We start from the raw sequence: 25,183 nt of genomic DNA, 5'->3' as shown, positions 1-25,183 counted from the left end.
ATTGCTGGTTAACACTTTTGTCTTGCAAGAAGATCCTCGGTTTGCACCCGGTCCTGGGAGCTTTCTGCATTGGAGTTTGCATGTTCTCCCTGTGCATGCGTGGGTTTTCTCCAGGTACTCTGGCTTCCTCCCACAGTCTGAAAACATGCTCAGGTTAATTGGTAACTCTAATTGTCGGTAGTTGTGGATGCGAGTGTGATTGTTTGTTTGTCTGAGTCACCTATGATAGGCTCCAGCTGCCTGCAGGTGATTAGATAGATGGTGGCTGCATGGATGTTTGCTATGTTCATCATATTCTAAAGCACTGGAAAGGAGACCTAAAGTAGTTTCACCCTGTGATGAAATCAAGGGATCACCAAAAACATTCAAATTCAGTTCATCCTGAGGGAACCATGATTCTTCAGTTTTGACTGAATGATGCAGAGTTCCAGATGTATACTGTCACCCCAAACTTGGAAGGCTAATGGGCTATTATGACCCAAGACTCACATGTCTTGAGAAACTTTCTGTGGTCAGATCTTAGGATTACATTATAAGTACCTGATAAGTCGCGTCATTGGCCTCCTCCTCTGTTTAGAGATGGCTGTTCCATTTTAACAAAGGTGGCTTTCTGTATTCATCTCTTCAATCCTCTGTGTTCTCTGTCCAGAGTATGAACATTGTTATCCTCAAAGGCGTGTCCCTACATATATCTGAGACTCCCCTTTAGTCAGGTAAACCTGAAGAAATGTCTTCTACAATTCTACAATTTCATTTAGCACATGCTTTTATCCAAAGCGACGTATATCTTAGAGACGTCTTGAATGAGAGGTAAAACATTTTCAAGAACCAAAAAGAGAAGTTCAGTTGTCCTCAGCTGAGGAGATGACATGGATGACTGATAGCATCCAAAGACATTTCACTCAATATTACAGCTGTAACTTCGTGGCATGCATAGAGGTAAAGTCAGGGGATCACCATGGTCTTTACAGTCTCTACTAAATTGTAGAATCAATAATCATTAACACATTTGGTAATGTCAGCCTCATCATGGCACTTGGGTAAGTTCAGGACATCATTAATAGTCACCTTTAAAGATCATGATTCACCGGACAAAGTTCATGAGAGTCTATGAAATAGGTGCAGAGATAATTTCATCTGAACTAAAGTGATGGATCAGGCAGCTTGAACTGCTCGGGGCCTCAGGAAAAAAAAATAGCTGCAAAAGTGGCACAGGGACTTTTCAGTATGTGCCATTCCCCAGTTTTTATCCCTCATTTCCTTTCATCTTTGATCTGTTTTCAATCTGATAAAGGGATATAAAAAAAAATCACCCCTAAAACGCCTTGAGTTGAGATCAGGGCTCCGAAGTGCGTATACAGTTGAGAAACGCTTTGTCAGACACCTCATTTTATCACCTGATTGTAAGGGATATTCAGGTAAAGTTGTTGGCTCAGGTAGATGAGTGCCAGATACGTGCATGTATACCGAGGCCAATTTCCTGTAAGCCTGCAACAGAACCTACTGTACTTTAAAAGCTTGAGTCTAGGGGAACATGAACTTTAACACAGACACAGCGTGAAGGATGTTGTGGAATTCCAGCTGTTTACACAGGAAATTTCAAACAATACAATGTATTTTGATTGGCTGGGCACTTTTGCAATTATATAACCACAACATCGTTTTGAGCAGATGATGCTTAATTGTCCTAATTATAAAATGTGCTTGTGAGCTTTGCACTGCTTCAGTTAAATGTTGTTGTTTGGAGCTTTCATCATCATCATTATGAACAACACAATCACGACTGTGCACAGCGAGAGCAGATGAAGATGCCTTTCTTTTGGCTGCACTGACCCCTAGTGGATTTCACAAGTATTGCAAGTGATTATCCTCCAGGCTCCTGAGATAAAGTGCACACCTGATAACACATTTGATATCAAAATTGTTGCACATGTTTGTTTGTTTTTAAGCAGGCTATAAATCTATGTATAAGTTTCACATACAGTGAAGCCTATGGGAGTTGCAGATCAGCCTCAGTGCAGGTCTACTTTGTGCAGCCCTGCCCAGAGTACAGCTGCTCTGAAATCTCTACCCTGCGGTATTTTCCGCGTTCGCCGCCGACCAAACACCTTCCTGCTTCGAGTGGCTCTTGCCAAAAAACTTTTTCATCCTCCCTAGACAGCGACAAGTAAAGTTTTAAGACTTCTTTAGCAGCTTCTATGGGCGACATGACGGAGCAAAAGAAGCTTTCAGAAGTTATTCAGCAGATATTACAAGAGGCTCCAGCTGCCAGGAAGGATCTTGTTGATAACCACAGCAACCTCCTCCGAGTGGCTGATTACTGCGAGAACAATTATCTCCAGGTGAGGAATTCTCATTTAAAAGTCACTATTCTCCAAGCTACTTAAGTTGGTGATCATTTTAGATGTTGTTTCTGAAGCTGAAAGCTTCTGATTATCCTTTTTCTTGAATTATCCAGCAGACTGATGATCCACACAAAGCTGTAGAAGAGGCCAAAGCTTTGGCCACCCAGGCTCTGGCCAGTGTCACTTACCAGATCAACAGTGTGGCCAGCACCCTCCTGAGGCTGCTGGACTCACAGGTCATGCAGATCAAAGACATGGAGTCCTCGGTCAATCTGCTGTCACTGGTGAGGTAAACTGTTCACCTGAAACTCACCTGACAGTGATGTAACTGCTGCATAGCTGGGGCTCAACTAAAGCTGAAAAATATGGTCATTAACTGGTTACACCCTTCTTTCTCACTGATAAAATGACTCAGTAAGAAGCCAATTAGAATTGACCAAAGTCACGATGAAGCAGGTTGTGCAAAATTTATGTTTTTTATGACTAAAATGTCCCATTCACTGTATTTTTTGTATTATTTTTTATAGTCTTTTTTTTCGAATTGTTGTCATAAATATTTTGTTCCACTTGCTTGACCCCTATGAAGGTCAGTAATTGAATGCTAAATAGCTACACTCAGAAGTCAACCAGTTATAAGTCTGGCCGATTATTGGATGCGATGTCCAGCATTTTTCCAATTAACGGTATTGTTGTTTTTTTATTAACCTATTCGCAATAAAATAAATTTGCAAGTGTGCTACTTTGGCTCTGATGCAGCCATTCCTCTCTATCTGTAGCCATTATGTGATACTAAACAATGCATCACAATGTTGTTTTTAATCAAACATGAAAACATAAATAATCAGACATTTTAACAAAGTTTTATGTTAGAGTTCGAGTTTTCATTTTAAATTCGGACATTTTTTTAATGTTTTTGCAAATTTATACCAGTTCTCAGTCTTTTTTAGTAGCCTCCTACATCACAAACAATAGATGTCGGTCTGAAAACAAAATGTAAGTCTACTCCTAGCTACAGGATTACACATTTTCAATGCAGTCCCAGCTGTATATGTGTGTCCCAAGACGTGCAGAAATGTGCACTTTTTTTTCATGTACTTGCCTGCTTCTATAGAGACTCTCTCAAGAGAACAAGTGATGTGAGAATGGAGTTCTTGTGTTTTGATGATTGACTGTTCCCACTGTGCTTCTGGTCCAGGCTGTAGCCATCCACTTTGAGAAGGTGGCCAGGAGAGAGATTGGTGTTTTTACCACTCCTAAAGACAGGACTCGCTTCAAGCTCATGACCCCACCGGCTTCAGGCAGGGAGCCAGAGGAAGGCTACTCCAGAGTGCCAATATCATACTCCACCTTGGACTCCATTGGACACTGTTTTTGTGTAAAGTGGATTTTAAATTGAAAACTGAGTTTGAGTTCACATACCTTTGCAGATTTCTTCTTTCCTAAGGCTGTGTAGTATAATACAATCCCTTTTATCTATTGTGTGGCTGCATTGTCATGTGTGGAGATGTGCTGTGCCGTTATTCATCACTTTCATTCATCTTCCCTCTGCAGGTTACTGAGCAGCAGCCCAGAAAGAGAGCAGATACCACAGACAGCATACAGAGCACTGCAGACACTTTTGTGTATGTAGACACAGTCCTCTTTTGCCTTTTTTACACTAGTAACACTGCTAAGATTAAACACACTATACTATAGATATAGATTACAGCGATATGGTAATACCATATTACATAGCCTGTACAATTTGTGATCACATTGGAAAGGTTTATCTGCATTATAGACTAAACAAGTGGTTTTGCTGTGTAGATTCTCAGTGTCCAGTTTATGGTAATTCTATATTCTTCAGTAAAAGGCAACTGGACTGATTTCTGGCCCTTGCAGACATTTTATTTCTAAATCAAGAGGGCAACTGACTGGTGGGAAGTCACTGATATTTTTTGTCACCCTCAAATCACATGTCACCTTAAATCAAGCCTGTTAAACTGGAGCAGCCATCTCTAAACAGAGGGGAGGCTCCGTTACACCACTGATCAGGTACTTATAATGCAGTCCTGAGATCCCCTCCCAGGCAGTTTCATACCATCGAGCCCTATGAGTCTCAAGCTATTTAGAAACCTCAAGCCATGTGATTTGGTTTTAAATTAAATAACTGGGACTTTTCACAGTCTGCTAGAACTTGTAATTCTTGTAGTGAATCATGTCGGAGTTTTAATTAAGCTAAGCTAACTGGCTACCAGCACTAGCGCCATATACAGTCAAGCCCAGCAAATTTTAACTTAGTTATTTTTAAATGTAAATAAAAGCTGAAAAATTATTTTTTTCCCGCAATGATGCTTCTTGTACATCATCTTATTATCTTTTGGGAAACACCTGTGTCATTTCCAATCAAAAAAAAAACTTGATGGTTGAATAAAAGTAACTTTAAGTCAGAATTTGCTCGGGGTATGAATAATATCAGGCTTGACTATATACTTCAGCAAAATTTCCCATTTCTTGACTTGGAAGTGTTGACAGCTGAGCATGCGTTTGCTTTATGTTCTGCTTGCAGATCCAGTCTCGGCGTCGCTGTGCCTCCACCCTCGGTCCCCACATTGCAAACCACCACCGACCCCACCAACGGAAGCCTTCCTCCACCTCCTCCTCCTGTTGCAGATTTGGACCCCAGCATGCCTGCCCCTCCTCCCCCACCACCTCCTGTGGACACTGGTCTCCCCCCTCCACCCCTTATGTCCTCACCTACCAGTTTTCCCTCACCTCCTCCTCCTCCACCCACTCTCAGTCCATCAAGCAGCCTGTACCCGCCTCCACCTCCTGCCCAAGACGGGGGTGTCCCTCTTCCTCCTCCACCCCCACCAGTGTCAGGAGCTGGTCCTCCTCCACCTCCTCCACCTCCGTCCAACGCTGGCACCACTGGTGGTGTGCCACCACCTCCTCCACCACCTCCACCTCCATCTTTCTAATAATAATGTTACAGTTGGTGTTACTGGGTGATTTTATCCTCGTTATAGTACCTCACATTTCTTTTCTAACTCAGAGTTACTCAGGCTGTGATCAGGTTTTCTATGAGACAGATGTATAAAACATGTTCTGCATGAGACATATTTGCAGGTCAGTTGCAAGATCAACATTAAGCATTAATAAAAGCTGGAATAAGTATGTGTAAGAGTATGAGCCTGAAATGATTTTTTTTTTTTCTGGGACTGAAAATCCTCCAAATTAAAATCTGTAGGCGCAGAGAGCTGCTGTCGAGATTCTTCCAACATGTTCCAACAGCACCTGGACTGCATTCCTAAAAACAAGCTCAAACAGGGATTCATGAGCATCCCCGTCATTTTTCTGCTTTCCTGTAATACAATTTATCTTCCTTAATACGCCTTTGTGTTATTACAGTGTTTCTTAAGCAGTGAGTTTCACCTTAAAGTGAACTTCAGCTCAATAGCCTAAAGATCCAAGAGTTAGGATTCGGTATAAGTGTTATTAAAAAAACAAAATTTTATATCAAAATTACAGATATAGTTTCTTGATGCTATGCACAAAGATTAAGTAGGAAAATACGGCTATTTTCATAATGAATTGTGAGCGAGAAATTCAGGAATTTTACAGTCTAGGGAAAGAAATGGCTTGGAAGTCTGATGTCAGCTGCAGAGCAAAGGGGCTGTGACTTAGGTGAATATTATCTTTGAGTATTCTTTGAAGTCTGTCACTGATACTCATGTGGCGGCAGAGTCCCCCTGTCCTTTGTCATGCACAACACATTCCATTTTGTGGTATTTCCTACTAGAATGCTTTCTCTGGCTCCTCTGTAAAATTCAACAAGAAATTCACATGGGAATTCATCTTTCAAGCTTCCTCAAGAAGAACACTTACTTCTGAGCTTTCTTCACCAGGGTCATAGGTTCTCTGACACATTAATTCCCAGGAATGTAAAGCTGTGTGTGTCTTTGCCTCCTTTTTTCCCCCTAAAATCAATAATCAGCTGCTTTGTTTTGTTAAAACTGAGGTTGTTTTCTGCATGACAAGATTATTGATTTCCTCCCGATAGAAATTCTCATCACTGTTTGCGGTTTGGCTGATGGCACTGGTGTCATCTGCAGACTTCACAACAGAGCTGAGCTGAGCACAGACCTGGAGGGGCTCCGGTGTTGAGAGTGGAGGAGGTGTGAATGCCAATCTGGGGGTCTGTTTGTGAGGAAGTCCAACATCCAATTCTAGAGTGTGATAATTGAGCCCAGAGTGCTACGTTTGCCAGTCAGTTTCATATGGGAGAGTGTATTGACTGCTGAGCTGAAATCAACAAACAGCCTTCTGATGTGGATGATACTGTCAAGGTGTGTGAAGACAGAGTGGAGATGACCAGTGAGGGTGTTGGGCAAGCTGTAACATTGTCTTTGATGTACTGGAGAAGCAGCTTCTCATAGCATTTCATCAGAAATTGGGGGATGTGATGCCACAGGGCTGCAGAATTTTCCAGACGAGCGTGGCTTTCTAGAAGCTGATGGTGAAAGTCCTCTGACAGTGAAAATGTCAGCAATAACATCAACTAGCTGATTGGAACACGTTTTTCAATACATGACGAGGGATGTTATCGGGCCGAGCAGCTTCACTCATATTCAAACGCAACGGGATTCATCTGGCATGTGCCGTGGTTACTAACAGTGGCAGGTCCTCTGGAGGCGGGCTAGACATTACAGCTGACTCTTTGTTGAGGAGATCAAAGCGAGCGTAAAATGTATTTAGCTCATCTGAAAAATGTGACCTCACACATGGTCGGGATGCTCCTGGCTTCTGTAGCCCGACATGCTCTGAATCGCCTCCCACATATGCTTGGTGGAGAGATCTCGCTACAGACTCTGCTGCTGTCTCTGCTTTGCTTTCTTTCTCTGGTGGTATGCTTCCTTGTCTTCTGACTGAAAGGCATTTTTATTTTTTGGTTCCGAATAGACTCCTCACCTCCTCAATCATCCAAGCTCCAGATAAATATTAGTTGGGGGGGGGGGGGGGCACTGAAAAGTTGTATGAAAGAAGGAAAGCTGCAACCGACCTCTCGCTTTTACAAAGTTTTTTTCATGTTTTTTTTTTAACCCAATAGGAAAGCTGTATATGAGCGTTTCATTTTGAACTGTTAACATTCAAATTATGATGGACTTGTTTCCTTGTTTATGTGAATTACAACATCATTAGCAGCAGCATCTGCCTGTTATGTAAAACTGGTAAGCTCAACGACAGTATCCTGAGGGAAATTAAGTGACAAATATTGTGCAAAAACAGCACTACATGCAACCCTGTCAGTTTCCACTTCTTAGAATGTTTACTGACAATTATCACACCTAAAATAAGAAATAATATTCTGTACTTTTAGTAACTAATTCTCAGCTGTATACCATAAACATCATAGGGTTCTGTATACTACTCAGTCTAAATCAAAATGAGTACTACCCAATACACAGTGAACAACAACAATCTGTACCCTTGATCTGTGGTAAAATAATCTGAAATGTTCTGTGCAATTAATGTAAGTTTTAAAATACAATAAAATATAGTAAGTAGCTCTCTGTACATTTAATAGTAAACCCGAGAACAAGAATAAACAGTAACAATACTCCATATTATTAAATCAAATACAATAAAATACAATAAGCAACACTCTATACATGTAACAATAAACCTGAGAACAATAATAAACAGCAGCAATGTTCCATATTTTTAAATCATTTAATAGTGCACAGCTCAGCAAACATCATCGTGTTCTGAATAGAAATCACAAAAGCTGCTCTCAGTAATCTTCCACAGTGAGCAGATGTTCTTGTGTTGCAGGTCCATGGTCCAGACGTGGCCATCAAACAGGCCGGGGGGGTCTGGCACTGTGCACTTCCTAGAGCACCTCCTCTTTTGTATTCTTCATATGGGATAGAAATGAAGTACCGTTGGTTTAGCACGTCCATCAAAGGCCTGTAGGTATAAAGCAGGAAGCCCGCCACAGTGAGGATGTGAGTCTCCTCCTCCTCCTTGTGGTCAGACTTCAGGACCATCTCTATGTCCAGGGTGTTATTATCGCCATGAGACTTCTCAAACTTCAGCGGGTTCTCCAGCCACACGTAGATCGTACTCATCATGGCGTCCAAATCCAGAGCAGTGATGACATTGTACTGCTTAAAGCCATCTTCACCAACTTCAATCTGATCTTGGGGCTTGAAGGAGTCATCCTGATGGACCAAGCAGCAGTTGGGCAGGTTCTTGATCAGACGGTTGGTGAGGCTGGTTTTCCCTCCATTGGTTACGCCGCCGATGCCGAAGATGTACTTTACACACTGTGTCACTCCATACTCGCACCTGCTGGCTCTAAATGTCATTACCGATAAAATTTAGATTCAATTAAATAATTTTTAAAATTTTAATTTAAAATTTAATAATAATAATAATAATAATAATAGTAGTAAAAGAGCAAGCAAAAATACTTGCCATCATTTTTCCCAGAATAGAATAGTGCAACCAGAATGAGTGCAAGCAAAAAGAATAAAGTGACTGGTAAATGGAGGTGATTTAATGGTTCATAAGTCCAACAGCTGAAGGGAAGAAATTGATTTTGTGGCGGGAGGTTCTGGTGTGTATGTACCATATGTCAATATACAGAAGGTGGTTTTCAACTTTCTTTGTTAACTTTCTGCTTCAAGTTTAAACTAAATGTACTTCACTAAGCCAGCCCTCTGGAGTTCCAGTAAGCTGTGTTCCTATTGGCTGTCCAGGTGGCTGCTTGGTGTTATCAGGAACACTTGAGCAGCTCAGTGTCTTCCTGCTTTATGGCTGCAGTCAAACATTTCCTCTGCTTCTCTTCATTGAACAGGGTTTGACTCCGTTGCTTTAGTTTGTTCTTTAGGTGTTGATTTCCAGCAGTAAAATCGTCTTTAATGTGTTTCTTGGTGTGTTTTAGGGCTTTGTACTGGATAGTTGTCTTGGTAAATGTGGTTCTTTAGCCACAGTTAGCACATGGTGCTAACATGTGTAGTGATTAGTGGATTTGGTGCAGCTGAGTTGTGTCTTTATCTTGGCTGTAGTGAGTCTTTAGAGGTTTTTGGTCAGACACATTCTGTATTCTTGTTTGTGAACCAGCGTTAGTTGTCCAGAAGGTAAGAGTTCCTGTCTTGATTCTCTGGTGGGCTGCAGGAAACTTCAGCATTTGGGTTGTGCTAGTTTGGTTTTAGTACAGTTTCATTTGGACGACTATCTTGAGGCCCCTCCATGTGGTTTAGTGAGGTTTTCTGTAGCAGTCCTACAAAGCAACCTGCAGCAGAAGAGACTTTGAGAGTTTTTAGGAAGTTCTGGAGACCAGACTTTAGAGCAGCAAAAACATTTGTCAGCAGATTGAGCAGGAGAAGGTGAGCTTCAGAGTGGAAATGAGAAGAAAACCTTCTTGACCCGTGTGGTGAGGTCCTGTACCAAGAGTTTGAGCAGGTTGTGAAGAGTCTGTAGTTCTTTGGTCTGAAAGCACAAGAAGAGTCGACTCATTAAAGGAGAAAACGGGAGATATTGTTGGTTCTTCTGTCGCTCTGCAGTTTCCTTAGACTGAATATCAAGTTTCTATTTTAAACGATTTACCGTGTGAGCCCAAGAAGACTTCAATAAACTCCCTCCATCCCCTGGACACGTTTTACCATGTTAAATCTTTTTTTTTTTTTTTAATGTTTTTGATTTTTAATCATATTTTTTTCCTATTTGCTTGTTTAGTTATGTCATGTGTGAAAGGTGCTAAACAAATAAAGTTGAACTGATAAACTGAATAACTGATTAATTCATGATTGTGACAACAGAAGTGTTTTCATTGTGATTTATGGATTGTTTCATTTTGAAGGTTGGGGTTAAAATCTTGACAAACTATTAAAGAAATAAACTATGTTTTAAAAAAGCAATTAAATCAAAAGAAAAAAAGCACTTAATACAGTAAAATTTTTAAAAAGAAATTTAAACATTAAAATATATCAAATAGACAATATTTATTTAGATAATTAAACAGAAGATACAAAATGTAATTATGGTATTAAACATTTTTTATCTTTAAACATTAAAGATGAACTATTTTAGATAAACATTTTAAAAAAATACAATAAAGCAAGAATATTAAACATTTAAAATATATAACATTTAATTAGATTAAACCTTTAAAAAGACAAAACATTTAATTAGATTAAAAATTGGAATTAAATCTTAAAGGCAATAAAACTTTAAAGAGGAATTAAACAGAAAATACAATGAAGCATTTAAAAAGAAAATTAAATATTCAGTGGTAAAACACTTAAAAAGAAAAAATTTAAAGATTTAATCTAAAAATTAAACATTGGGGAAGAAAAGGAAATTTTTCAAACAAGCTGATAAAACATTTGAAAAAACAACAAACATTAAAAAGACAAAACATTTCAAAATCAAATCAGACAGAAAACAATAAAAGGTGAGAAAAGAGCAAAACTAAACATTTAAGAAGAATCAAACTGAAGACAAAACATTTGAAAAGACACCAGTTAGACTTTAAAAGATCAAATTAAACAGAAGAGACAATAAAACGATCAAAAAGAGCAAAAACAGATAAAGGTCGTAAAGTGTTTTCTAGTCTGAAATGAAAACATCAAGTTATTTCTTCAAACATTTCCTCTTTCTATGTTCTTGGTTTGATTGTGGACAGATTTACTAAAAACTCATTTCAGAAAACTGCTTTCCAGATAAAGTCTACTAGTAGTTGAAGGCATCGATCAAACTAATGTTACCTTCTGATCTCCACAAACTTTACTGTTCAGTGAAGAGAATCAAAGTTTGTTCAGGATTTCTAAAGAACCCACAGGTGAAGGTCTGAGAAGAACTCAGATCAATGGTCTAAATGTGAAATCAAGACTCATGGTAACAAGTTTTAAGGCTTCTGTTCACCAGAAAGTTCAAACTAACAGTGAACTACTCAAGAACTTACAAAATTCCAGTCCTCAGACTGTCGAAAGGTTCAAACTAACAGTGAACTACTCAAGAACTTACAAAATTTCAGCCCTTAGACTGTCGAAAGGTTCAAACTCACAGTGAACTACTCAGGAACTTACAAAATTTCAGTCCTCAGACTGTCAAAAAGTTCAAACTAACAGAGATCTACTGTGGGACTTAGAAAATTTCAGCCCTCAGACTGTCAAAAAGTTCAAACTGACAGAGATCTACTGTGGGACTTAGAAAATTTCAGCCCTCAGACTGTGTCAAAGCTCAGGTCCTGAGGCCTTGGGAGGTGTGGAGGCTTTGGAAAGTCTTGGAACTGAGGGTTCAACCCTCCAGCACAAAGGCTGAAGTCCAACCTCCTGAGAAAAACGGTCGAGACGAGACTCAAGTTAAAAAAAACTCGAAAATGACAAAAAATAGATGATAAATACGCAAAAAAAACAAGAATTAGTATCTGAGTGAGTAGCTCAGGAGGATAAGAGGAGAGACTACCAAGTGGAAGGTAGCAGGTTCAAGGCCTACCACTGGCATTTTTCTTTCTTTGTCTTTTATAAGATTTTCAAAAAATTTAAGAAGGGCTGGGTCTTGAACCGGTAACCTGCAGCTCTATAGGCAAATCCTGAACTCACTGAGCTACAGATCAGATAAAAAAATATAATTTCGTCGTCCCTTTGACATCGTAGTTTCCAAGTGACCACATGGGTGGAGCCAAGGCAGAGTCTGGGTGGAGTCAGGGTGGAGTCAGGGCGGAGAGTAGGAGGGGAGGTGGGTGGCGGCCTTCCCACTCTACATCCCACCTCCCCCCACCGCCCACCACACCTTCCCCCGCCCGGCGAGTTTTTCGAAAATCCGAATCTCGACGGGTTTCCCGAGTTTCTGGAGTTTCCACCAGGTCAGAGGCAGAACAAGTTGTCATGAAGAGGTGCTGAAATCGGCGAGGATGGAGTGACTTTTTACAGCGACTAGAAGGAAGATGACTCGAAGAGCAGGTTTTTAAGCAGCATCCCTAAAATCCATGGAGTCAACTCCAGAGAAATGAAGGGAGGTCAACTTTTATCAACCTCCATCAACTTGATAACTTTACTTTGAGATTTTTAGCACCACAAACCTTTAGTATCACACTTTATTATCATTTATTAGGACTTTAATGTTTTTGTTGACAAACTTTATTCTTGTCGTCATGGGACTGCAGGATTTAAAACTGTTCCTTCTATTTGACCTCATGTTTATTAATTTTAATGGAGAAAGTTATTTTAGATCTCCATTAGTCTCTTAAAAACCAAATAATAAATTGGATTAGTCAAGAGGTTTAAATTTCTTACTTTGTGATATTTTAAATATGACAAAAAAATATAAAAATAAAGCGTCTTGAGACAATTTGACCTGTAATTGGCATTATATAAATAAAATTAAATTTGAAATGTATATTGTTGTAATGTTGGAGTAATTCAGCCATATATGTTAGAAAACACATTTTCTTTTTCCATTAATCTGTTGATTGTTTACTCCAGTAATTAATTTCTTGTTTTGGTCTATAAAATGTCAAATATATTCAGCTTACTGTCATAAAAACCAAAAAGATTTACATTCATGATGCAGGAATCAGGCAGTTTTTCACTTTTTATCTTAGTTTAGTCAGAAAGATAGATGATAATGTGTGAATTGTTGCAGCTTGTGAACCGTAAAAGGTTTTAATCTTTGAGGCCGAGTGTAAAAAACATTTAGAAACCAACATCAACAAAACACTCAACAAAGATTTGAACTTCATGAAAGGGAAATCCAACTTTTGCATGACAATGTCTAATTAAAGGACATTTATTTCCAACGTAAATGTGTGATATTCATCCTCTGGAAATTCTCTTCACATCGTCTTCCACCTGAACTGGTTTGGTCGGGAGCATGAGCAACAAACATCTGAAAAACTGCACTTTAACATCAGTGAATGACACTGAAGTTTAATCTCTACATAAATGAGACTGAGCCTGGATGTGCTGCTCTGTCATTAACTCCTAAGTTTAGGTCAAACAAATGAGGACAGATCAGATCAGATTTGAGAATGAGCTGATTTTGGACAAACATCTCAGATTTTCTGAGCTTCAGCACCTCTAGCAAGATATTTTAACAACAAGCAACTCCAGAGATCCAGAAGTTGGAGAGAGTTAGCTTTAGCTGAGCCAAAGAACATGTGGGACACTAACCTAGCAAACATTTCAGACTTTTCTTCTGAGAAATAATTTCCTATTTAATGACAGAGCTACACATCTGAACACCGTCTCATGAAAACAGACTCTAATTCAGTGTCATCCATCCATATTAAAGTGCAGTTACCCAAAATGTTTGTTGCATGAGCTCCAACAAAACCTGTCCAGGTAGAAGGCCACTTTGACAAACAGGAAGTGGAAGATTCCAAGCAGATTTATAGAAGGGGGAACCGGACTGTACTAAGTGTGGTCCAGTATAGAGGGGTGTTTTGTGGGTTTTTAATGATTTTTAATGATTATTAGTGAGACATTTGGAGGAGATATTCATTTGCAGCAGTTGAAAGTATTTAAAATCTTGGAGTTAAACTTAGAAGAAGACAAACTCTAACAGAAAACTTTGATGATACGTTTTTGTTTTGTTTACAGATGTAAAGTTAAAGGAGATTTATTCATGATGGATAACCAATCAAATCACTCCAGAAGACAGAGCGACCACAGGTAGATAATTGTTCAGAGCCAAAGTAGCGCTATCTATAAATTGATTTATTATCGTAAATCAGCAAAAACTAAAACACTGATAATCAGTAAATCAGTCAGCCCACAATTACTACAACTCTACAATGTATGTCTCTTTCCTTTGATTTGTTATTTGTACAGTATATGATGTATGCGATGGTGTTTTTTCATAGCAAAAGCTACGTATACTAGGACGTTTTCTAAGAGACATGTGAGTGATTCAGCCATTGTGTTTTGGGTTTTAAGAGGTGAACAGGAAGAGGGTTTTTTGTATTGATGATCTTTTACTTTGTTCCTGGTTGGAATACCCATCAATGTCAACGTGAAGTTCACTTTTAGTTCTGTTTATTTATTTTTATTTTATTAACACCTATTTGCTTTTAACCTCCTCACATGTTGTGTTGTTGTAAACTTACTCTTTCAAATAAATACCTGTCTAACCCTCTGGAAACCAGCGCTTGGACTGTTTTTTGTGTGGCTCCTCACCGACTTCAGACAGCTGGAACATAATGTTTTGTGGACCAAAGGCTATAATATGATGTTTTAAGAGCGACACACTATACTATACACTTTTTTACTTGACATATTACTATGACGCTTTTTGTTTTAGTTTTTTTGTTGTTGTTGTTTTTTAGCAACATATAAGAATTTGAACAGTTTTAAAATTTATTATACTTTTACTTGTGCAATGAACTATTATTCTATGGCATTTTTTAGACCACATATTATACTCTGATGTTTTCTTGAATGGCATACTATTTTGACAATATACTGCACTATGACATTTTTTGAACCACATATCATACATGACAATTTTAGGCAACATCCTATCATTTTGCCTTTTTGAACCACATAATAATGTATGAGTTTTTTTTTTTTTTTTTTTTGCCATCATGCTATACTATGAAGTACAGTCCATACTATGTTATTATTGAAAAGTATACTATACTTTGACATTTTCTGAACTACATCCTATACTATGGCGTTATACACAGAGTGCTTTGGTTACATGTTAATTTATAATCTCGATTTTTTCTGTTTTGTTTTCTGAGGGAATTACCACAGACCTGACCGTGAACATCGTTGACACCCACCTGAGGGAGACACTGTCTAAGACCTCCAGGCTGCTTGGTCGTGGTCTTTCTGCTCCAGAACGCCTTCATCAACTACGTCTTCTTTTGAAGAGGCCCTCAGATGCTGCAATCTCTGACCTTAAAGAGGAACTGCTACTTTCACTCTGTAAGGAGACGGTGGTCATTTTAAAGACCCCACTCCTAGAGGCTTTGAGTGAAAATTTAACATCCATCAAAACGGAACTGCAGACAGTTAAATCTGAGCTGTCGGTCAGTATTTCAAACATCAAGTCCGACCCCGGTGCCTTAAAGCACGCTGTGAGTGAATCAGAAACTTCACTCTCCACATCACCGATGACATCGTCACACTCCAAAGCAGAGCACCTGTCTGCTGAACTTTTAAAAGTGGACTATAAAGGTGAAGAATGTGAGCAGCTGAACAGATGTGATCAGAAAGAAGTCATTTCCTTTATTCTTTTCTTTCTGGTTGACTTGATGCTGTCAGATGCAGATGTTAGAGCTTAATCTGATCTTTCAGGATAAAAAGCTGCTTTTCCTTCATTGACTTTCAGGAAATTATTCTCTCAGGTTTTCTCTGCCATTTATATTTTTGATCATTTCGTTATTGTAATATAAAGTTGGAGGCATAAAGACTCATTTAGTTATTTCATTCCTGAAATCTCTGAAGTAGCAGAACTAAACTTCTATTTTCCTTCTTGTACTTCTGATACTCAAACTAAATGTGTCTTCAACACAGATCGTCTGGTTTTAAATCAATCAGCAGCAACATCACAACAACAAATGGGACGATTTTCAACAAATTAATGAACTGATGTCATTTAAAACTATCAAAGTGTTATGAATCAAGAGGGTGAACCCATGAAGCAGGCTGCAGACAGGCAGGTGAATTAATATGATTTAATAAGGAAAAATATATACATCAAACGAAGATGCTAAAATGGGGAGGCAGAGAAAATAAATAATAGGATGAGGAAAACTAAACAGAACTAAACTAAAGGCGGACCAAATGGCCGAGGCAAAAGTAATTAATTAAACTAATCGGGAAAGTGACTCACGACTGACTGGGGAATTCAGCAGACTGGGAGGGGGGCTGAGTTGAGGGAGCCGATGGTGGAGATGTGACGAGGAAAGGAGAAGCGGCAGGTAATCCAAATGAGGGACAGAGTCCAGAGAGCAGGGAGGCAGGCAAGATAATCCAGAAAGAGAAGCAGAGTCCCGGTAGCGGCGTGTGTGTAGCGCTGAGCAGTGTGCGTCTAATGGGAAGCAAGGAACAGGGTGCGGCGTGTGGCATGAGTCAATAATCCAGCGGCGATCAACGGAGAGAGCCAGGCTTTTATGCAGCGCTGATTGTTCATTCACGCCAGCTGTCTTTCCAGCACAGCAGCTCGTAATTAGTCTGATGAGCCCACACACAGGAGCGGAAGGGGGTGTGACAGCACCCCCCCGAGGTGCGCCCCCTGTCGCACACTGGACCGGTCGGGGTGCTGGTGGGCGTCTTCGGGACCCACAGGAATCCAGACTGGCCCGAGCGACGGGTGGGCTAGGGCCGGACGGGTGGAAGGGACAACTCCAAGGGACGGCCCGGGGGCTGGACAGGCCAGGGCTGGACATCCTGAAGGAACCACTCCGGAGGACGGACCGAGGGATGGGCGGGCTGGGGCTGGGCGGGCGGGCTGGGGCCGGGCGGGCGGGAGGGACAACTCCAGGGGATGACCCGGGGGCAGGGCTGGACAGGCTGGAGCCGGACAGGTGAAATGGACCGCACCGGAGGATGGCCAGGGGGCTGGACAGGCCAGGGCAGGACAGGCTGGAGCCGGACAGGGAACTGAAGGCCGGGCCGATGGAGGTCTTCAGGAGGCTGGACTGGGAACTGGCTGCTGGACCGACGGGGACCCTCTGGAGGCCGGGCTGGGAACCAGCAGCTGAACCGACGGGGACCCTCCGGAGGCCGGGCTGGTGGCTGGACTGGGTGCCGGTGGCAGCAGAACCCCTCCAGGGGCAGAATTGGTACTGGAGCCGGGGACCCCTCCAGGGGCAAGGCTTTAGCCGGGGGCCCCTCCGGGGGCAGAGCTGGTGGAGCCAAGGGCCCATCTGGGGGCAGAACTGAAACTGAACTGAACTAGGACTGGACTGGACTCAAGCTGGATTGGAGAATAGCTGGACTGGACTTAAGCTGGACTTGACTAGGACTGAATTGAACTGGACTGGACTTGAGCTGGGCTGGTCTAGAACTGGGCTGGAGAAGACTATAGCTGAACTGGACTGGGACTGGACTGGGACTGGACTGGAATGGAACTGGACTGAACCCGGGGCAGGATTGGGGCCCCCACAGGGAGTAGGACAGAGGACTGCACTAAATAGGGAATAAGGAACCCCTCAGGGGACAGGACTGAATTAGGGACCAAGGACTCCTTGGGGTGTAGGATAGAGGACAGGATTGGGTTCGGGACTGGGGACTGAACAAAACAAAAAGCAGAGGACTGAACTAAACAAAAGACTGGGGATCTTCCGGGGAACTGGGCAGAACCTGGGACTAAAAATGGGGGCAAGGAGACCACCACTGCAGAAGGACCAATTGGGGTGGCCACTGCAGGGGCGCCACTGGGTGTTGGTGTGGCGTTCCTCATTCTCAAGGCTGGTGGGGAGGCGCTTGGCCTCTTCTGGGTTCGGGAGGAGGAGCTATGCCCCCTCAAGGCTGCCGAGGAGGCTGTACACCCCTTCGAGGGTTCAGGGGTAGCGTTATGCCTCTTCAGGACTCGGGGGGGAGGTGCTACGCTTTCTCAAGGCCACCGGGGAGGCGCTACGCCTTCTCAAGGCCGCCGGGGGAGGTGCTACGGCTCGTCAAGGACTCGGGGGAGGCAGGAAACCTCGTCAAGGCTGCAAGAGAGGCGGGAAACCTCGTCAAGGCTGCAAGAGAGGCGGGAAACCTCGTCAAGGCTGCAAGAGAGGCGGGAAACCTCGTCAAGGCTGCAAGAGAGGCGGGAAGCCTTTAGCTTCCTCAAGGCTGCAGGGGAAGCCTTTAGCTTCCTCAAGGCTGCAGGGGAAGCCTTTAGCTTTTTAGAAGCTGCTGGGGAGACGGGACGCCTCCTCAAGGCCGTGGAGGGAGCTTCTTGCTCCTTCAGGGCCGCGGGGGGAGCTTCTTGCTCCTTCAGGGCCGCGGGGGGAGCTTCTTGCTCCTTCAGGGCCGCGGGGGGAGCTTCTTGCTCATTCATGGCCGTGGGGGGAGCTTCTTGCTCATTCAAGGCTGCGGGAGAGCTTCTTGCTCCTTCAGGGCCGCGGGGGGAGCTTCTTGCTCCTTCAGGGCCGTGGGGGGAGCTTCTTGCTCATTCATGGCCGCGGGGGGAGCTTCTTGCTCATTCAAGGCTGCGGGGGAGCTTCTTGCTCATTCAAGGCTGCGGGAGGGGGGGGGGGCCCTTCTTGCTCCCTAGACGCTGCAGGGGGAGTTAAAAAAAAAACCGGGGGTGCCTGCTGGGTTCATGAGTGGCTGGATTATTCTGTTATGAACGAAGAGGGTGAACCCATGAAGCAGGCTGCAGACAGGCAGGTGAATTAATATGATTTAATAAGGAAAAATATATACATCAAACGAAGACGCTAAAATGGGGAGGCAGAGAAAATAACAGGACGAGGAAAACTAAACAGAACTAAACTAAAGGCGGACCAAACGGCCGAGGCAAAAGTAATTAATTAAACTAAAGTAATCGGGAAAGTGACTCACGACTGACTGGGGAATTCAGCAGACTGGGAGGGGGGCTGAGTTGAGGGAGCCAATGGTGGAGATGTGACGAGGACAGGAGAAGCGGCAGGTAATCCAAATGAGGGACAGAGTCCAGAGAGCAGGGAGGCAGGCAAGATAATCCAGAAAGAGAAGTGTGCGTCTAATGGGAAACAAGGAACAGGGTGCGGCGTGTGGCATGAGTCAATAATCCAGCGGCAACCAATGGAGAGAGCCAGGCTTTTATGCAGCGCTGATTGTTCATTCACGCCAGCTGTCCTTCCAGCACAGCCGCTTGTAATTAGTCTGATGAGCCCGCACACAGAAGCGGAAGGGGGCGTGACACAAAGTCTGTTTTAGTGTCAAATTAAAGCTGATCACTGACAACTAGAACATTAACATTACTGTTTGAATCACATTTAAGTTTCCTGAATGTTACATTAATGACAACCAGCCACAGTTTTATGAACTGAATGACCCACATTACAGGAACACAACACACTTCAGCTGCTGATAGGAAACGACACAAACATTGCTAGCTTGATGGTACATTTAGCTGCTAATCAGGACTGGTCAGCTAGCTTGGTTAGCATCGCTAATTCACGTTAAAGCTAATATTCACTGGATGCTAACTCTCTTCTCTGGTCAACACACACAAATAAACTCCACCAACTCCTGAGGTTCACTGCTCACATTATATCTGACTCTAAAGTTGAACATAAAGTTCATTAAAACCGGCACTAATCAGTAAATTATCATTTACTACCGACCAGCTGTCGGAGTCCTTCAGTGTCTGTTGGTCCAATCAGCCTAAGAACTGAATTAGTGAACTGAAAATGGATTAAAACAAGACAATGGACAGTAAAACTGTCTGTGGACAATGTGCTGCTGCTCCACCAATGAATACCAACAAACTAAAACAAACTGGAAGTGTTGCTTTAAGTGATTTTTTAATAAAAAGCAAATATGAGGCTTTTTTTTCTGGAAGTAAAAGGACGTTTCATGTCTGTTGTTTTGCGAACTTAACTTTAGCTGCACTTTAACCATGTTCTCACTGATAGATCATTTTTTATATTAAAATAGCTGCACTTCCTTTCTATATTTGGTCGTTTCTTATGTTGCTGCTGTTTCACTGCAATTATATTTTAACAACATCACTTTGAAAACAGATAATTGAAAAGAAAAAAAACTGGCTCTGAAATACTCAATGAACTGATGCATCATCTAGTGTTAAACTGAATAAGAATTCTTAATAATATAAAATGATAAAATAAAAGCTGTGATTTGCTTTACGGAAAAATTACAAGATTTCAAAATGTGACTTTAAAAATTGAACAAACTGTAATAAGTGTTAGATAGCTGCTCCACTTGCTCTGAATATTTTTGTTCTCATCTTTGTCACACGAAAATGAAAAATGAATCCATATTCTGGCTACATTATGGACAACAGCATCCCTGGAGTGACCAGAAGTTAGCCGACCTAGCGGAAGTGCTAATGAGGTCTGCTCTGGCACGGAATATTACCCTCTAATAAAATCCTCCTGTTCACTGGGAGCTGCAGCCATAGATATATATCTATCTACTGATTCATATCTATGCACACTAGTCTGGTCTGAGCAGTCTCCATGATGACGTTTCACGAGTACGTGAGAACCAAGTACGGACAATTATGATACTGAGAAACGGCCATAGTCTTCTTACCAAAAAGGTACAAAGCCGCTCCTCTTCTCCTCGGGCATCAGGAAACGTCTTCAAAGCTTCTTCAAATCCGAACAAAATACAATCAGAAGAGATCAAACTAACGTGCACTCAAGTGCAGTCGGACAACGAAGTTGCGTTCATGAGCGTCGGAAATCGGACTATCAGTAATGTAAATTTCCAAAGAAAATTTTGGGCGGGCACAAGGGGATTCGCCACTGTCTTTGTGATCTGAGCATCATTGACACATGAAATAGCTCTGCTGGGTGGCAATGCCAATCTGTGCCCTCAAAACAGTCCTCTGGAGCTGCTGTAGCTTCATCCGTCCCCACTTTTCCTGGTGGTTTGATCGTTTTTATCAGCTGGGAATAAATTGGCAGGAGAAGCAGTGTAACAAACCACAATAAAGATGTGGGAGGGCTTTGTAGCTGTCTGGAGTCTTCATGTGAACATTGTCCATGCTGTTTTTCCCCCTGATGTGAAGATGCTGCAGGAATTGGTTTCATGAAAATCACTACAACACTACAACAAATATACATTTAGGTCATTTAGTCATGTGATTTCTGATGACCTCCTGTCAGTGTTATGTAAACAGCAGTAACAAACACCGGTGAATACTCTGCGCAAATAATAGGTTTACATCACCGGCTGCAACCTCGGTGAGTTTGCTGCTTTAAACGGGTCAGTGAGGCTGTAAATTGTCTGTTGCAATTCAGCACTCTGCTTTACCTGCACTACGTGGCTGCTAGTTGAAGGTAAGCTTCATTTTCAGCATGGAAAAATACAGAATTAGTTAGGAACGGCTTGTCCACTCTTGTTCAGTCATCTAATGTTCTGTTTTGTGTTTGATTTTGTTGAGCAAGGCCTGATACAGAAGGAACAGCCTGATTACACCACCCTTGTTATTGTATATTTGCCTAAAATGAAAAGTGAAGTGCTTTTATTTCTCCCTACTTTCTGTGATCGATACAAAGTCCAATAATGTTTGTGCAGCAAAGTTCAACATACACTACATAGCTTTAAATCTGAACTGTATTGTTGTTCAGAAAAAACAGCCATTCTTCAAGCTTGCATTATTTGGATAAAGTGTTGAAACAAAAAGTAGTTACATCAGTTTACTTTAGAGACAGTCTGTTAATGTTGGAGTGATTTGAAGATACGAAGAGATAAAGAGCAACCTTTGCACTTACCATGAGTAAATGTATTGCAAAACCATAAGAGTAACCTACATGACGAGCAGTAAAGTAGAGTTACACTCTCAACGCCTCTTCTTCTTCTCTTAAATTTTACTCAGGAGTGAAAATAAAGCTGCTATGGAATTATATTTTCTTACAATTCAGTAAGTATTTCTTTCTGTTCTCAGCATGTTAACATAACTTTAACTGAGTGTTCACCTCACCTCACGCGTGCTGCACATGTGACTGAGCTGTGCTTTATTACAGGATTCCTGTGTTGTGTATCGGTATTGTGCTGTGGATATTATGTTGCCATTTTGCAAGGAAACGCAGAGAAGCAGGGGCCTGGCCAACTGAGCGCAGTGATTCCCCTTCTGTTTACATCATCCCTATATATGATGAGGAGGAGCACGAGGACGAAGAGGACGAAATGGACATAAATGGAGCATATTTCCAGCCTTCTTACAGAGAACCTCCCGTGTACTCGATAAGAAATGTCAGCCCACCTCCTCCGTATATGGTACAACATTGTGTGCATCTTACGCTTTCATGAATTTGTCACATTTCATGATTGGGATTCTCAAGTTATTCATGTACATAACTGGTTTATTTTTAATTCAATTACATTGAACAACTTACACCTACAAATTTGTAAATAAGGAATCAAGGGATCAAAAAATTCCACATAATCATCCAAACTCGGCTTGTTGTCCTCTTTATAATTCAGTGTTTCCTCTTTTCCAGTTTGAACCACCATCCTACCCCGACCCACCGCCGTCATACACAGACCCTCCAGCTTACTCAGAGCAACCTTGATCCTCTTCATCATCCTCTTCCTCCACTTCAAACACTCTCCTGCCTGAATCCACTGTGCTTTATATTAAAGGGCAGATTAATGGGATCAAATATGGGTCAGTTAGATTCAGACTCTGCATACGTGGAACGTTTTAGATTGAGAATGTATAGAAAAATAGCAAAACAAAAAAAGGGCAATTACTTCAAAGCTACAGAAAGAAAAAACTCTCTCTAAATCAATCTGACCCTTATTTGAGTCCATACAGGTCACAGAAACTTTTAATGCATATGTATGTTTCATTTGGGACATGCAGTACTTGTATACGCACAACGTACCTGTAAATAGTTCACAATGTGGAAAGAAGAAGCTTTATTTTACTGATACAGTCCAGTTAAAACTCCACTAAAAGCGCCTACATGTACAGTAAATATTTTTGATACCCATGGTATGTACAAGTATGTTTTGATGTTTGAGAAATCAAATGCACTGAGCAGTGTATGTAATTTTCAAAATAAAATCATTTATATGATGACTAAAATTGATTTATTTGTGACTCCGCCTGAAATTTACAGAATAATGTTGTGACAATTACAAGATGGGTCGGGCATTAAGACAGTTTTTGCTGTCAACTTAGAATGTCTGTTATTCTTGCATACTTTATTGAACTGTAGATTTGGAAAAAAACTACAAACTACACATTTTACATCAATCTACATCTAATAACTTAGTGATAAAAAAGAAAAACACGTTTTTGAAATGTTTGTAAATGCATTAAAAATCCAATTTTGAAATCTCCCATTTACATTCCATGTTATGGTCAGATAAACCCTGCTTACTTTAATTGTTCTTGACATGTTGGTGTGAAAAGGCACTAGTCAGGATCAGTGCTACATTTCCATGTGCAGTTTAGTTTAAGGTCTTTTATAGAATTCATTTTGATACATGTGATAGATTTAGCTTGATACTTACTTGATCATACTTGCGTGTTTCTTTTTTCCTGTCAAATTTAGCTCAGCTCTGTGTGTCTACTTATTTAATATGTTAAACAAAGTTCTCAGTATTACACTACAACTCTGCTCCCTGATCAGCACCTTCAAGAAAAGCCTGATATAAGCCTGACATACAATGAAAGATTCTAATGTTTTTTTTTTTTGCCTTAGTCATAACTAGTAGAAGTATTGTGCTGCAGTGGGAAAGCCCAAATCACCCATCTAACGCATCCTGATGAACAGATTCAGTGTCTTTTCTGTCAATAGAAACAGTGAAATGCATGTTGAGCGGGATTCACTTGTTAATTACTGCAAAAGATGGCAGCCTATTATCTTATATGTAAATACACTCAACTTTCTGGACCACATCTGACTCTCAGTATATCCATAATTGGAAGGAAGCACCTTGAACATTGTTTTTTATTTCTGTCTTTATTCTATTTACTTTTTAAAAAAAAAAAAAAAAAACCTTTCGTGTGTGTTTGCGTGCATGTCTTGTTTACTTGATTAGGTTTTTGTGTGTGTTCATTTTCTTATCTGTCTCATTCTTTGGGATGATGAATGGGTAGGAGGGTGGTATTGTTTTATCTCTTCCTTTCAACACACACACAAAAAACAAGGAAGCTAATTTTAGAATGCATAGCTGTGCTTTGCATTTGAAATTTGCACAATGCTGATTTTCAACAAACACTATGTGAAAACATAAGATTGTCTAGAAGTTGATTTGCAGTACAAAAAAATCTATACTTTAGATCTCATATTCCACACCGATTGTCATTCTCGATTAAAAAATGTAAATTATTGTTTCAAAAATATAAAATACAGCATAATAAAGTGTGAAAAAACTGAAGGGCTCTAAATCTTATGTGATTAAATACTGTCAGTAAAACGGTAAAGCTGGCCTCTCAGGAACGCTGATATTGATAGTTTGCTGTAGCAAACTATGAGTTATATAAATTTATGATTGTTTTTTTACGACATGCACAAGAAATGTACAAGACTTAGTGCACACCCTTGAGTCCCGTGTCCCTGTGCCTTTAAACAACACAATGATGCTGTAAAAGCTCTTCACACTGTGTACTTTCGCACATTATCCTTTTGACAGCAACCCACAGCTGATGACGCTTTCTGCATGTTTTGGATTTTTTAAAAAGGTAAGACTCATCTCGTCATGATACAATTATTCAAACCCAGTTATCATGTCATTCTTTCGGATTGTGTGTCCTCTCATATTAGTGTGTTTTGGGTTAAAATGATTTGCATTCAGCTCTCTTTTTGCCGTCAGCTGTAATGAGCAACACTTTTATAGGATGAAGGTCCACGTCAAGCTATTAAAACTCAAAGCAGCATAAAGTCAGACATGACGCTGGTTCTTCTTTGCTACTTCTTATTTTGCCAATAAATGGACGAAGTCTCAGTCTAAAATATTATAAGTGAAATGCTGCAGGCCGCTGTTTGTCACAGCCCTTTGATTGGACAGTTTGTACTTAAAGTCTCTGTTTCAGTGAGTTTACATAAACCGAGATGCAAACTCTGAAACCTTATCACCACCTATGACATCAGGTCACACCCACTTACTTGTCTGTCCAAACTTTGTGTCAGAAATTGCTTCTTATCTGTTTTTCTGTTGTTATATTTTGCAGTGCATTAAAGCTGAGCTAATATGAATTTTAACTTGCATTAGATTTTAGGA

The 25,183-nt window shown here is 41.0% G+C and overlaps 1 protein-coding gene, 1 long non-coding RNA gene and 1 pseudogene across 2 annotated transcripts; 2 read left to right on the top strand and 1 right to left on the bottom strand.

Annotated features, from left to right (window-relative positions):
• The first annotated feature begins 2,091 nt into the window (after positions 1–2,091).
• On the top strand, positions 2,092–5,513 carry abi3b (ABI family, member 3b). Its single transcript, XM_022209365.2, has 5 exons — positions 2,092–2,342; positions 2,459–2,629; positions 3,541–3,720; positions 3,897–3,967; positions 4,894–5,513. Exons 1-5 carry the CDS (start codon positions 2,199–2,201, stop codon positions 5,303–5,305), a joined length of 978 nt encoding a protein of 325 aa, XP_022065057.1. The 5' UTR covers positions 2,092–2,198; the 3' UTR covers positions 5,306–5,513.
• A 2,530-nt stretch (positions 5,514–8,043) lies between these two features.
• LOC110961667 (nicotinamide riboside kinase 2-like) lies at positions 8,044–21,040 on the bottom strand (annotated as a pseudogene).
• A 677-nt stretch (positions 21,041–21,717) lies between these two features.
• On the top strand, positions 21,718–22,599 carry LOC110958381 (uncharacterized). The gene is made up of 3 exons (XR_002596175.2): positions 21,718–21,869; positions 21,973–22,225; positions 22,450–22,599. It is a non-coding gene; the product is annotated as an uncharacterized LOC110958381 (long non-coding RNA).
• The last annotated feature ends 2,584 nt before the right edge of the window (positions 22,600–25,183 follow it).

This window comes from Acanthochromis polyacanthus, chromosome 19 (genome assembly GCF_021347895.1).
Source record: "Acanthochromis polyacanthus isolate Apoly-LR-REF ecotype Palm Island chromosome 19, KAUST_Apoly_ChrSc, whole genome shotgun sequence".
Classification (NCBI taxonomy): Eukaryota; Metazoa; Chordata; class Actinopteri; family Pomacentridae; genus Acanthochromis; species Acanthochromis polyacanthus.
Note: the sequence above shows the minus strand (reverse complement) of the source record. Positions and strands in the feature narration are given on the sequence as shown.